Raw genomic sequence first — 16,212 nt, forward strand, 5'->3', positions numbered from 1 at the left:
GGAGTCCAGCACAGTGCGCTGGTTTCCCTGCTCCAACACACCTGCTAAACCTGGCAGGTAACAGGGGGTTAAATCAGGTAAGCTGCAGCTGGAGAAGCACAACACTGTGCAGACACACTTCTGTACACACACCTACTGTCACTCTCTCTCTCTCTCTCACACACACACACACACAGCTCTGAATCTGTACCTGTGCTTTATTACCTGTACACCTTTATTATCACACAGATAATACGAGAGGTCAGACCTGCCCTTCACTGCCTAGTGTTTCCTCTAGTTACACACAGAGTACAGAATCAGATAAGGGTGGAAATGCCCATCACCCCCCCCCTCCCCGCCAACACCTCAGCCCCCCCAGCAGGACTCGTTGCACATGTTTTTATAGAGTTTATTACTGAAATGATCATCACTGCATCATTTCTATATTGACTTCATTCACACAGATTTCAAATCAAGGAGGCACAACAATCCAGCCATTCTATATGGTTTTAGTGTGTGTGTGTGTGTGTGTGTGTGTGTGTGTGTGTGTGTGTAAACACATTGGAACAGGTCTCTATGGGTTATATATCACTGTACAGTTCACCACACCACATATACCCCTCTATATAAATTAATATTACAGCTGTGTGCGTGTGTGTGTGTGTGTGTGTGCGTGTATGTGCGCGCGTGTGTGTGTGTATGTGCGCGCGTGTGTGTGTGTGTGTTAAAGTGTTCCACTCTCTGCTTTCAGATCAACTTTCATCTTCTGTTTCTCCATAACAGCTTCCAACTCTGAGGCCTTCTTGACATCCTGGGGGGGTGGGGGGGGGGGGGAGAGGGTGGAGGTCAGATTAGGTTGTATTTACACTGTAAGGAGAACCAGGAGCTGTATGAACAAGAGTGAGAGGCTTCAGTGAAGGATCAGTTCAACCACTGACTGTATGTTTAGTATGTAGTCAGAGCCATAAGTATTTGGACAGTGTGTTGTCTCTGTACACCCCCTCAAAAAAAAAGCAAAATAAACACTGTAAGATCCCTCCGCCAAAAAGTAGTTCCACAACTAATGAGTTATTGCTCCTCAGCAGTAACTCCAAAACAGCAGGGCCGACTGAGTGGAGGTGCGTTAAGGTACCTGAGCCCTGAACACAGTCCAGGATAACTGCTGATAAGCATCAGTAATAATTAACTGCTGTGAGCCTCACCTCCACTCCACCTGCAGTACAGAGAGAGCCACAGAGCTGTCCAAGTATCCAGCTCAGCCTCTTCAGTGGTTGTCAGCGGGTCAGCGGAGTGATACAGGGTTAGTGTGAAAACCTCAGCTCTACTCAGGGTCACACTGGGCCTGGTTGGTCTGACCGGCAGACAGAGGTGAGCTCCAGTACTGAATTTAGTCTCAGTGGGATCAGAGTCAGTATGTTAATGTGGAGACCACTCTGACCCATCCTCACACAGTGGGACGGGGTACTGCTGATAATTTGATGTGTACTTTTTTGGAGGGTATTTTACTGGACACTGTCCAACATGTATAAACCAGTATATTCTGGTTAATGGAAAATAATGTCTTTGTGTGTGTGTGTGTGTGTGTGTGTGTGTGTGTGTGTATGAAATTGTACCTCTAGCAGGGATTTCTGGACTGTGAGCTGACTGTACACTCTGGCGCCCTCTTCAGGTATAACAGCACGCAGCTCCTCCTTATTCAGAGAGAACAGCTGAGCTCCGGTTAAAACTCTGAGACATTGCACTGTCCTACACACACACACACACACACACACACACACACACACACACCGTCAGGAAAACAGCCCATGTAGATCACACTATAAACAGCTCAGTCATCATGAGTAGTGTTAAGGGTGGAACACACTCCCAATCAGAACACACTCCTTATCAGAACACACTCCCAATCAGAACACACTCCCTATTAGAACACAGTCCTTATCAGAACACACTCCCTATTAGAACACAGTCCTTATCAGAACACACTCCCAATCAGAACACACTCCCTATTAGAACACAGTCCTTATCAGAACACACTCCCTATTAGAACACAGTCCTTATCAGAACACACTCCCAATCAGAACACACTCCTTATCAGAACACACTCCCAATCAGAACACACTCCTTATCAGAACACACTCCCAATCAGAACACACTCCCTATTAGAACACACTCCCAATCAGAACACACTCCTTATCAGAACACACTCCCAATCAGAACACACTCCTTATCAGAACACACTCCCAATCAGAACACACTCCCTATTAGAACACACTCCCTATTAGAACACACTCCCAATCAGAACACACTCCCAATCAGAACACACTCCCAATCAGAACACACTCCCTATTAGAACACAATCCCTTTTAGAACACACTCCCAATCAGAACACACTCCCTATTAGAACACACTCCCTATTAGAACACACTCCCAATCTGAACACACACCCTATTAGAACACACTCACAATCAGAACACACTCCCTTTCAGAACACACTCCCTATTAGAACACACTCCCAATCAGAACACACTCCCTATCAGAACACACTCCCTATTAGAACACACTCCCAATCAGAACACACTCCCAATCAGAACACACTCCCTATTAGAACACACTACCTATCAGAACACACTACCTATCAGAACACACTCCCTATTAGAACACACTCCCTATTAGAACACACTCCCAATCAGAACACACTCCCTATTAGAACACACTACCTATCAGAACACACTCCCAATCAGAACACACTCCCTATTAGAACACACTCCCTATTAGAACACACTCCCAATCAGAACACACTCCCTTTCAGAACACACTACCTATCAGAACACACTTCCTATTAGAACACACTCCCTATTAGAACACACTCTCAATAAGAACACACTCCCAATCAGAACACACTCCCTATTAGAACACACTACCTATCAGAACACACTTCCTATTAGAACACACTCCCTATCAGAACACACTTCCTATTAGAACACACTCCCTATTAGAACACACTACCTATCAGAACACACTCCGAATCAGAACACACTACCTATCAGAACACACTCCCAATCAGAACACACTCCCAATCAGAACAGACTCCCTATTAGAACACACTCCCAATCAGAACACACTCCCTATTAGAACACACTCCCATTCAGAACACACTCCCTATTAGAACACACTCCCAATCAGAACACACTCCCTATTAGAACACACTCCCAATCAGAACACACTCCCAATCAGAACACACTCCCTATTAGAACACACTACCTATCAGAACACAATTCCTATTAGAACACACTCCCAATCAGAACACACTCCCTATTAGAACACACTCCCAATCAGAACACACTCCCTATTAGAACACACTCCCATTCAGAACACACTCCCTATTAGAACACACTCCCAATCAGAACACACTCCCTATTAGAACACACTCCCAATCAGAACACACTCCCTATTAGAACACACTACCTATCAGAACACAATTCCTATTAGAACACACTCCCAATCAGAACACACTCCCTATTAGAACACACTCCCAATCAGAACACACTCCCTATTAGAACACACTACCTATCAGAACACAATTCCTATTAGAACACACTCCCAATCAGAACACACTCCCTATTAGAACACACTCCCAATCAGAACACACTCCCTATTAGAACACACTCCCAATCAGAACACACTCCCTATTAAAACACACTCACAATCAGAACACAATCCCTTTCAGAACACACTCCCTATTAAAAAACACTACCTATTAGAACACACTACCTATCGGAACACACTCCGAATCAGAACACACTCCGAATCAGAACACAATACCTATCAGAACACACTCCCTATTAGAACACACTCCCAATCAGAACACACTCCCTATTAGAACACACTCCCAATCAGAACACAATCCCTATTAGAACACACTCCCAATCAGAACACACTCCCTATTAGAACACACTCCCAATCAGAACACACTCCCTATTGGAACACACTCCCAATCAGAACACAATCCCTATTAGAACACACTCCCAATCAGAACACACTCCCTATTAGAACACACTCCCAATCAGAACACACTCCCTATTAGAACACACTCCCAGTCAGAACACACTCCCTATTAGAACACACTCCCAATCAGAACACACTCCCTATTAGAACACACTCCCAATCAGAACACAATCCCTATTAGAACACACTCCCTATTAGAACACACTCCCAATCTGAACACACTCCCTATTAGAACACACTCACAATCAGAACACACTCCCTTTCAGAACACACTACCTATCGGAACACACTCCGAATCAGAACACACTCCCTATTAGAATACACTCCCTATTAGAACACACTCCCAATCTGAACACACTCCCTATTAGAACACACTCCCAATCAGAACACACTCCCTATTAGAACACACTCCCATTCAGAACACACTCCCTATTAGAACACACTCCCAATCAGAACACACTCCCTATTAGAACACACTCCCAATCAGAACACACTCCCTATTAGAACACACTACCTATCAGAACACAATTCCTATTAGAACACACTCCCAATCAGAACACACTCCCTATTAGAACACACTCCCAATCAGAACACACTCCCTATTAGAACACACTACCTATCAGAACACAATTCCTATTAGAACACACTCCCAATCAGAACACACTCCCTATTAGAACACACTCCCAATCAGAACACACTCCCTATTAGAACACACTCCCAATCAGAACACACTCCCTATTAAAACACACTCACAATCAGAACACAATCCCTTTCAGAACACACTCCCTATTAAAAAACACTACCTATTAGAACACACTACCTATCGGAACACACTCCGAATCAGAACACACTCCGAATCAGAACACAATACCTATCAGAACACACTCCCTATTAGAACACACTCCCAATCAGAACACACTCCCTATTAGAACACACTCCCAATCAGAACACAATCCCTATTAGAACACACTCCCAATCAGAACACACTCCCTATTAGAACACACTCCCAATCAGAACACACTCCCTATTGGAACACACTCCCAATCAGAACACAATCCCTATTAGAACACACTCCCAATCAGAACACACTCCCTATTAGAACACACTCCCAATCAGAACACACTCCCTATTAGAACACACTCCCAGTCAGAACACACTCCCTATTAGAACACACTCCCAATCAGAACACACTCCCTATTAGAACACACTCCCTATTAGAACACACTCCCAGTCAGAACACACTCCCTATTAGAACACACTCCCAATCAGAACACACTCCCTATTAGAACACACTCCCAATCTGAACACACTCCCTATTAGAACACACTCCCAATCAGAACACACTCCCTATTAGAACACACTCCCAGTCAGAACACACTCCCTATTAGAACACACTCCCAATCAGAACACACTCCCTATTAGAACACACTCCCAATCAGAACACAATCCCTATTAGAACACACTCCCTATTAGAACACACTCCCAATCTGAACACACTCCCTATTAGAACACACTCACAATCAGAACACACTCCCTTTCAGAACACACTACCTATCGGAACACACTCCGAATCAGAACACACTCCCTATTAGAACACACTACCTATCAGAACACACTCCCAATCAGAACACACTCCCTTTTAGAACACACTCCCATTCAGAACACACTCCCTATTAGAACACACTCCCAATCAGAACACACTCCCTATTAGAACACACTCCCAATCAGAACACACTCCCTATTAGAACACACTACCTATCAGAACACAATTCCTATTAGAACACACTCCCAATCAGAACACACTCCCTATTAGAACACACTCCCAATCAGAACACACTCCCTATTAGAACACACTACCTATCAGAACACAATTCCTATTAGAACACACTCCCAATCAGAACACACTCCCTATTAGAACACACTCCCAATCAGAACACACTCCCTATTAGAACACACTCCCAATCAGAACACACTCCCTATTAAAACACACTCACAATCAGAACACAATCCCTTTCAGAACACACTCCCTATTAAAAAACACTACCTATTAGAACACACTACCTATCGGAACACACTCCGAATCAGAACACACTCCGAATCAGAACACAATACCTATCAGAACACACTCCCTATTAGAACACACTCCCAATCAGAACACACTCCCTATTAGAACACACTCCCAATCAGAACACAATCCCTATTAGAACACACTCCCAATCAGAACACACTCCCTATTAGAACACACTCCCAATCAGAACACACTCCCTATTGGAACACACTCCCAATCAGAACACAATCCCTATTAGAACACACTCCCAATCAGAACACACTCCCTATTAGAACACACTCCCAATCAGAACACACTCCCTATTAGAACACACTCCCAGTCAGAACACACTCCCTATTAGAACACACTCCCAATCAGAACACACTCCCTATTAGAACACACTCCCAATCAGAACACAATCCCTATTAGAACACACTCCCTATTAGAACACACTCCCAATCTGAACACACTCCCTATTAGAACACACTCACAATCAGAACACACTCCCTTTCAGAACACACTACCTATCGGAACACACTCCGAATCAGAACACACTCCCTATTAGAACACACTCCCTATTAGAACACACTCCCAATCTGAACACACTCCCTATTAGAACACACTCACAATCAGAACACACTCCCTTTCAGAACACACTACCTATCGGAACACACTCCGAATCAGAACACACTCCCAATCAGAACACAATCCCTATTAGAACACACTCCCAATCAGAACACACTCCCTATTAGAACACACTCCCAATCAGAACACACTCCCTATTAGAACACACTCCCAGTCAGAACACACTCCCTATTAGAACACACTCCCAATCAGAACACACTCCCTATTAGAACACACTCCCAATCAGAACACAATCCCTATTAGAACACACTCCCTATTAGAACACACTCCCAATCTGAACACACTCCCTATTAGAACACACTCACAATCAGAACACACTCCCTTTCAGAACACACTACCTATCGGAACACACTCCGAATCAGAACACACTCCCTATTAGAACACACTACCTATCAGAACACACTCCCAATCAGAACACACTCCCTTTTAGAACACAATCCCTATTAGAACACACTCCCTATTAGAACACACTCCCAATCTGAACACACTCCCTATTAGAACACACTCACAATCAGAACACACTCCCTTTCAGAACACACTACCTATCGGAACACACTCCGAATCAGAACACACTCCCTATTAGAACACACTACCTATCAGAACACACTCACAATCAGAACACACTCCCTTTCAGAACACACTACCTATCGGAACACACTCCGAATCAGAACACACTCCCTATTAGAACACACTACCTATCAGAACACACTCCCAATCAGAACACACTCCCTTTTAGAACACAATCCCTATTAGAACACACTCCCTATTAGAACACACTCCCAATCTGAACACACTCCCTATTAGAACACACTCACAATCAGAACACACTCCCTTTCAGAACACACTACCTATCGGAACACACTCCGAATCAGAACACACTCCCTATTAGAACACAATCCCTATTAGAACACACTCCCAATCAGAACACACTCCCTTTTAGAACACAATCCCTATTAGAACACACTCCCAATCTGAACACACTCCCAATCAGAACACACTCCCTATTAGAACACACTCCCAATCAGAACACACTCCCTTTCAGAACACAATCCCTATTAGAACACACTCCCAATCAGAACACACTCCCTATTAGAACACACTCCCAATCTGAACACACTCCCTATTGGAACACACTCCCTTTCAGAACACACTCCCTTTCAGAACACACTACCTATCGGAACACACTCCGAATCAGAACACACTCCCTATTAGAACACACTACCTATCAGAACACACTCCCAATCAGAACACACTCCCTTTCAGAACACAATCCCTATTAGAACACACTCCCAATCAGAACACACTCCCTTTCAGAACACAATCCCTATTAGAACACACTCCCAATCAGAACACACTCCCAATCAGAACACACTCCCAATCTGAACACACTCCCTATTAGAACACACTCACAATCAGAACACACTCCCTTTCAGAACACACTCCCTATTAGAACACACTCCCTATTAGAACACACTCCCAATCAGAACACAATCCCTATTAGAACACACTCCCAATCAGAACACACTCCCTATTAGAACAAACTCCCAATCTGAACACACTCCCTATTAGAACACACTCCCTATTAGAACACACTCACAATCAGAACACACTCCCTTTCAGAACACACTCCCAATCAGAACACACTCCCTATTAGAACACACTCCCAATCTGAACACACTCCCTATTAGAACACACTCACAATCAGAACACACTCCCTTTCAGAACACACTCCCAATCAGAACACACTCCCTATTAGAACACACTCCCAATCTGAACACACTCCCTATTAGAACACACTCACAATCAGAACACACTCACAATCAGAACACACTCCCTATTAGAACACACTACCTATCGGAACACACTCCCTATTAGAACACACTCCCAATCAGAACACAATCCCTATTAGAACACACTCCGAATCAGAACACACTCCCTATTAGAACACACTACCTATCAGAACACACTCACAATCAGAACACACTCACAATCAGAACATACTCCCTATTAGAACACACTACCTATCAGAACACACTCCCAATCAGAACACACTCCCAATCAGAACACACTCCCTATTAGAACACACTCCCAATCAGAACACACTCCCTATTAGAACACACTACCTATCAGAACACACTCCCTATTAGAACACACTACCTATCAGAACACACTCCGAATCAGAACACACTCCCTATTAGAACACACTCCCAATCAGAACACAATCCCTATTAGAACACACTCCCTATTAGAACACACTCCCAATCTGAACACACTCCCTATTAGAACACACTCATAATCAGAACACACTCCCTTTCAGAACACACTCCCTATTAGAACACACTACCTATTAGAACACACTACCTATCGGAACACACTCCGAATCAGAACACACTCCCTATTAGAACACACTACCTATCAGAACACACTCCCAATCAGAACACACTCCCTTTCAGAACACAATCCCTATTAGAACACACTCCCTATTAGAACACACTCCCTATTAGAACACACTCCCAATCTGAACACACTCCCTATTAGAACACACTCACAATCTGAACACACTCCCTATTAGAACACACTCCCAATCAGAACACACTCCCAATCAGAACACACTCCCTTTCAGAACACAATCCCTATTAGAACACACTCCCTATTAGAACACACTCCCTATTAGAACACACTACCTATCAGAACACACTCCCTATTAGAACACACTACCTATCAGAACACACTCCGAATCAGAACACACTCCCTATTAGAACACACTCCCAATCAGAACACAATCCCTATTAGAACACACTCCCTATTAGAACACACTCCCAATCTGAACACACTCCCTATTAGAACACACTCATAATCAGAACACACTCCCTTTCAGAACACACTCCCTATTAGAACACACTACCTATTAGAACACACTACCTATCGGAACACACTCCGAATCAGAACACACTCCCTATTAGAACACACTACCTATCAGAACACACTCCCAATCAGAACACACTCCCTTTCAGAACACAATCCCTATTAGAACACACTCCCTATTAGAACACACTCCCTATTAGAACACACTCCCAATCTGAACACACTCCCTATTAGAACACACTCACAATCTGAACACACTCCCTATTAGAACACACTCCCAATCTGAACACACTCCCTATTAGAACACACTCACAATCTGAACACACTCCCAATCAGAACACAATCCCTATTAGAACACACTCCCTATTAGAACACAGTCCTTATCAGGACACACTCCCAATCAGAACACACTCCTTATCAGGACACACTCCCAATCAGAACACACTCCTTATCAGAACACACTCCCTATTAGAACACACTCCCAATCAGAACACAATGCCTATTAGAACACACTCCCAATCTGAACACACTCCCTATTAGAACACACTCCCTATTAGAACACACTCACAATCAGAACACACTCCCTTTCAGAACACACTCCCTATTAGAACACACTCCCAATCTGAACACACTCCCTATTAGAACACACTCCCAATCAGAACACAATCCCTATTAGAACACACTCCCTATTAGAACACACTCCCAATCTGAACACACTCCCTATTAGAACACACTCATAATCAGAACACACTTCCTATTAGAACACACTCCCTATTAGAACACACTCCCAATCTGAACACACTCCCAATCAGAACACACTCCCTATTAGAACACACTACCTATCGGAACACACTCCGAATCAGAACACACTCCCTATTAGAACACACTACCTATCAGAACACAATCCCTATTAGAACACACTCCCAATCTGAACACACTCCCTATTAGAACACACTCCCTATTAGAACACACTCCCAATCTGAACACACTCCCTATTAGAACACACTCACAATCAGAACACACTCCCTTTCAGAACACACTCCCTTTCAGAACACACTCCCTATAAGAACACACTACCTATTAGAACACACTACCTATCGGAACACACTCCGAATCAGAACACACTACCTATTAGAACACACTCCCAATCAGAACACAATCCCTATTAGAACACACTCCCAATCTGAACACACTACCTATCAGAACACACTCCCTATTAGAACACACTACCTATCAGAACACACTCTGAATCAGAACACACTCCCTATTAGAACACACTCCCAATCAGAACACACTCCCTATTAGAACACACTACCTATCAGAACACACTCCGAATCAGAACACAATACCTATCAGAACACACTCCCAATCAGAACACACTCCCTATTAGAACACACTCCCTATTAGAACACAATCCCTTTCAGAACACAATCCCTATTAGAACACACTCCCAATCAGAACACACTCCCTATTAGAACACACTCCCAATCAGAACACAATCCCTATTAGAACACACTCCCAATCAGAACACACTCCCAATCAGAACACACTCCCTATTAGAACACACTCCCAATCAGAACACACTCTCAATCAGAACACACTCCCTATTAGAACACACTCCCAGTCAGAAAACACTCCCTATTAGAACACATTCCCAATCTGAACACACTCCCTATTAGAACAAACTCCCAATCTGAACACACTCCCTATTAGAACACACTCCCTATTAGAACACACTCCCAATCAGAACACACTCCCAATCAGAACACACTCCCTATTAGAACACACTCCCAATCAGAACACACTCCCTTTCAGAACACAATCCCTATTAGAACACACTCCCAATCAGAACACACTCCCTATTAGAACACACTCCCAATCTGAACACACTCCCTATTAGAACACACTCCCTATTAGAACACACTCCCAATCAGAACACACTCCCTATTAGAACACACTCCCAATCAGAACACAATCCCTTTCAGAACACACTCCCAATCAGAACACACTCCCAATCAGAACACACTCCCTATTAGAACACACTCCCAATCAGAACACACTCCCTATTAGAACACACTCCCAATCAGAACACAATCCCTATTAGAACACACTCCCAATCAGAACACACTCCCTATTAGAACACACTCCCAATCAGAACACACTCCCAGTCAGAACACACTCCCTATTAGAACACACTCCCTATTAGAACACACTCCCAATCAGAACACAATCCCTATTAGAACACACTCCCAATCTGAACACACTCCCTATTAGAACACACTCACAATCTGAATACACTCCCTATTAGAACACACTCCCTATTAGAACACACTCCCAATCAGAACACACTCCCAATCAGAACACACTCCCTTTCAGAACACAATCCCTATTAGAACACACTCCCAATCAGAACACACTCCCTATTAGAACACACTCCCAATCAGAACACACTCCCTATTAGAACACACTCCCAATCAGAACACAATCCCTATTAGAACACACTCCCAATCTGAACACACTACCTATCAGAACACACTCCCTATTAGAACACACTACCTGTCAGAACACACTCCGAATCAGAACACACTCCCTATTAGAACACACTCCCAATCAGAACACACTCCCTATTAGAACACACTCCCTATTAGAACACACTACCTGTCAGAACACACTCCGAATCAGAACACACTCCCTATTAGAACACACTCCCAATCAGAACACAATCCCTATTAGAACACACTCCCAATCAGAACACACTCCCTATTAGAACACACTCCCAATCAGAACACACTCCCTATTAGAACACACTCCCAATCAGAACACAATCCCTATTAGAACACACTCCCAATCTGAACACACTACCTATCAGAACACACTCCCTATTAGAACACACTACCTATCAGAACACACTCCGAATCAGAACACACTACCTGTCAGAACACACTCCGAATCAGAACACACTCCCAATCAGAACACACTCCCAATCAGAACACACTCCCTGTTAGAACACACTCCCAATCAGAACACACTCCCTATTAGAACACACTCCCAATCAGAACACAGTACCTATTAGAACACACTACCTATCGGAACACACTCCGAATCAGAACACACTCCCTATTAGAACACACTACCTATCAGAACACACTCCCAATCAGAACACACTCACAATCAGAACACACTCCCAATCAGAACACAATCCCTATTAGAACACACTCATAATCAGAACACACTCCCTTTCAGAACACACTCCCTATTAGAACACACTACCTATTAGAACACACTACCTATCGGAACACACTCCGAATCAGAACACACTCCCTATTAGAACACACTACCTATCAGAACACACTCCCAATCAGAACACACTCCCTTTCAGAACACAATCCCTATTAGAACACACTCCCTATTAGAACACACTCCCTTTCAGAACACAATCCCTATTAGAACACACTCCCTATTAGAACACACTCCCTATTAGAACACACTCCCAATCTGAACACACTCCCTATTAGAACACACTCACAATCTGAACACACTCCCTATTAGAACACACTCCCAATCAGAACACACTCCCAATCAGAACACACTCCCTTTCAGAACACAATCCCTATTAGAACACACTCCCTATTAGAACACACTCCCTATTAGAACACACTACCTATCAGAACACACTCCCTATTAGAACACACTACCTATCAGAACACACTCCGAATCAGAACACACTCCCTATTAGAACACACTCCCAATCAGAACACAATCCCTATTAGAACACACTCCCTATTAGAACACACTCCCAATCTGAACACACTCCCTATTAGAACACACTCATAATCAGAACACACTCCCTTTCAGAACACACTCCCTATTAGAACACACTACCTATTAGAACACACTACCTATCGGAACACACTCCGAATCAGAACACACTCCCTATTAGAACACACTACCTATCAGAACACACTCCCAATCAGAACACACTCCCTTTCAGAACACAATCCCTATTAGAACACACTCCCTATTAGAACACACTCCCTATTAGAACACACTCCCAATCTGAACACACTCCCTATTAGAACACACTCACAATCTGAACACACTCCCTATTAGAACACACTCCCAATCTGAACACACTCCCTATTAGAACACACTCACAATCTGAACACACTCCCAATCAGAACACAATCCCTATTAGAACACACTCCCTATTAGAACACAGTCCTTATCAGGACACACTCCCAATCAGAACACACTCCTTATCAGGACACACTCCCAATCAGAACACACTCCTTATCAGAACACACTCCCTATTAGAACACACTCCCAATCAGAACACAATGCCTATTAGAACACACTCCCAATCTGAACACACTCCCTATTAGAACACACTCCCTATTAGAACACACTCACAATCAGAACACACTCCCTTTCAGAACACACTCCCTATTAGAACACACTCCCAATCTGAACACACTCCCTATTAGAACACACTCCCAATCAGAACACAATCCCTATTAGAACACACTCCCTATTAGAACACACTCCCAATCTGAACACACTCCCTATTAGAACACACTCATAATCAGAACACACTTCCTATTAGAACACACTCCCTATTAGAACACACTCCCAATCTGAACACACTCCCAATCAGAACACACTCCCTATTAGAACACACTACCTATCGGAACACACTCCGAATCAGAACACACTCCCTATTAGAACACACTACCTATCAGAACACAATCCCTATTAGAACACACTCCCAATCTGAACACACTCCCTATTAGAACACACTCCCTATTAGAACACACTCCCAATCTGAACACACTCCCTATTAGAACACACTCACAATCAGAACACACTCCCTTTCAGAACACACTCCCTTTCAGAACACACTCCCTATAAGAACACACTACCTATTAGAACACACTACCTATCGGAACACACTCCGAATCAGAACACACTACCTATTAGAACACACTCCCAATCAGAACACAATCCCTATTAGAACACACTCACAATCAGAACACACTCCCTTTCAGAACACACTCCCTTTCAGAACACACTCCCTATAAGAACACACTACCTATTAGAACACACTACCTATCAGAACACACTCCGAATCAGAACACAATACCTATCAGAACACACTCCCAATCAGAACACACTCCCTATTAGAACACACTCCCTATTAGAACACAATCCCTTTCAGAACACAATCCCTATTAGAACACACTCCCAATCAGAACACACTCCCTATTAGAACACACTCCCAATCAGAACACAATCCCTATTAGAACACACTCCCAATCAGAACACACTCCCAATCAGAACACACTCCCTATTAGAACACACTCCCAATCAGAACACACTCTCAATCAGAACACACTCCCTATTAGAACACACTCCCAGTCAGAAAACACTCCCTATTAGAACACATTCCCAATCTGAACACACTCCCTATTAGAACAAACTCCCAATCTGAACACACTCCCTATTAGAACACACTCCCTATTAGAACACACTCCCAATCAGAACACACTCCCAATCAGAACACACTCCCTATTAGAACACACTCCCAATCAGAACACACTCCCTTTCAGAACACAATCCCTATTAGAACACACTCCCAATCAGAACACACTCCCTATTAGAACACACTCCCAATCTGAACACACTCCCTATTAGAACACACTCCCTATTAGAACACACTCCCAATCAGAACACACTCCCTATTAGAACACACTCCCAATCAGAACACACTCCCTTTCAGAACACACTCCCAATCAGAACACACTCCCAATCAGAACACACTCCCTATTAGAACACACTCCCAATCAGAACACACTCCCTATTAGAACACACTCCCAATCAGAACACAATCCCTATTAGAACACACTCCCAATCAGAACACACTCCCTATTAGAACACACTCCCAATCAGAACACACTCCCAGTCAGAACACACTCCCTATTAGAACACACTCCCTATTAGAACACACTCCCAATCAGAACACAATCCCTATTAGAACACACTCCCAATCTGAACACACTCCCTATTAGAACACACTCACAATCTGAATACACTCCCTATTAGAACACACTCCCTATTAGAACACACTCCCAATCAGAACACACTCCCAATCAGAACACACTCCCTTTCAGAACACAATCCCTATTAGAACACACTCCCAATCAGAACACACTCCCTATTAGAACACACTCCCAATCAGAACACACTCCCTATTAGAACACACTCCCAATCAGAACACAATCCCTATTAGAACACACTCCCAATCTGAACACACTACCTATCAGAACACACTCCCTATTAGAACACACTACCTGTCAGAACACACTCCGAATCAGAACACACTCCCTATTAGAACACACTCCCAATCAGAACACACTCCCTATTAGAACACACTCCCTATTAGAACACACTACCTGTCAGAACACACTCCGAATCAGAACACACTCCCTATTAGAACACACTCCCAATCAGAACACAATCCCTATTAGAACACACTCCCAATCAGAACACACTCCCTATTAGAACACACTCCCAATCAGAACACACTCCCTATTAGAACACACTCCCAATCAGAACACAATCCCTATTAGAACACACTCCCAATCTGAACACACTACCTATCAGAACACACTCCC

The 16,212-nt window shown here is 43.5% G+C and overlaps 1 protein-coding gene across 1 annotated transcript in view; it reads right to left on the reverse strand.

The window, feature by feature from the left end:
• Positions 1-466: 466 nt before the first annotated feature.
• The window catches only part of eps8l1b (EPS8 signaling adaptor L1b), a 29,007-nt gene continuing 13,261 nt past the window's right edge, over positions 467-16,212 (reverse strand). The window contains 2 exon segments of the mRNA XM_072679116.1: positions 467-790; positions 1,593-1,725. Coding sequence (XP_072535217.1) covers positions 704-790; positions 1,593-1,725 — 220 coding nt within the window. The 3' untranslated portion in view covers positions 467-703.

The sequence above is a fragment of the Salminus brasiliensis genome, chromosome 5 (assembly GCF_030463535.1).
Source record: "Salminus brasiliensis chromosome 5, fSalBra1.hap2, whole genome shotgun sequence".
Taxonomy (NCBI): Eukaryota; Metazoa; Chordata; class Actinopteri; order Characiformes; family Bryconidae; genus Salminus; species Salminus brasiliensis.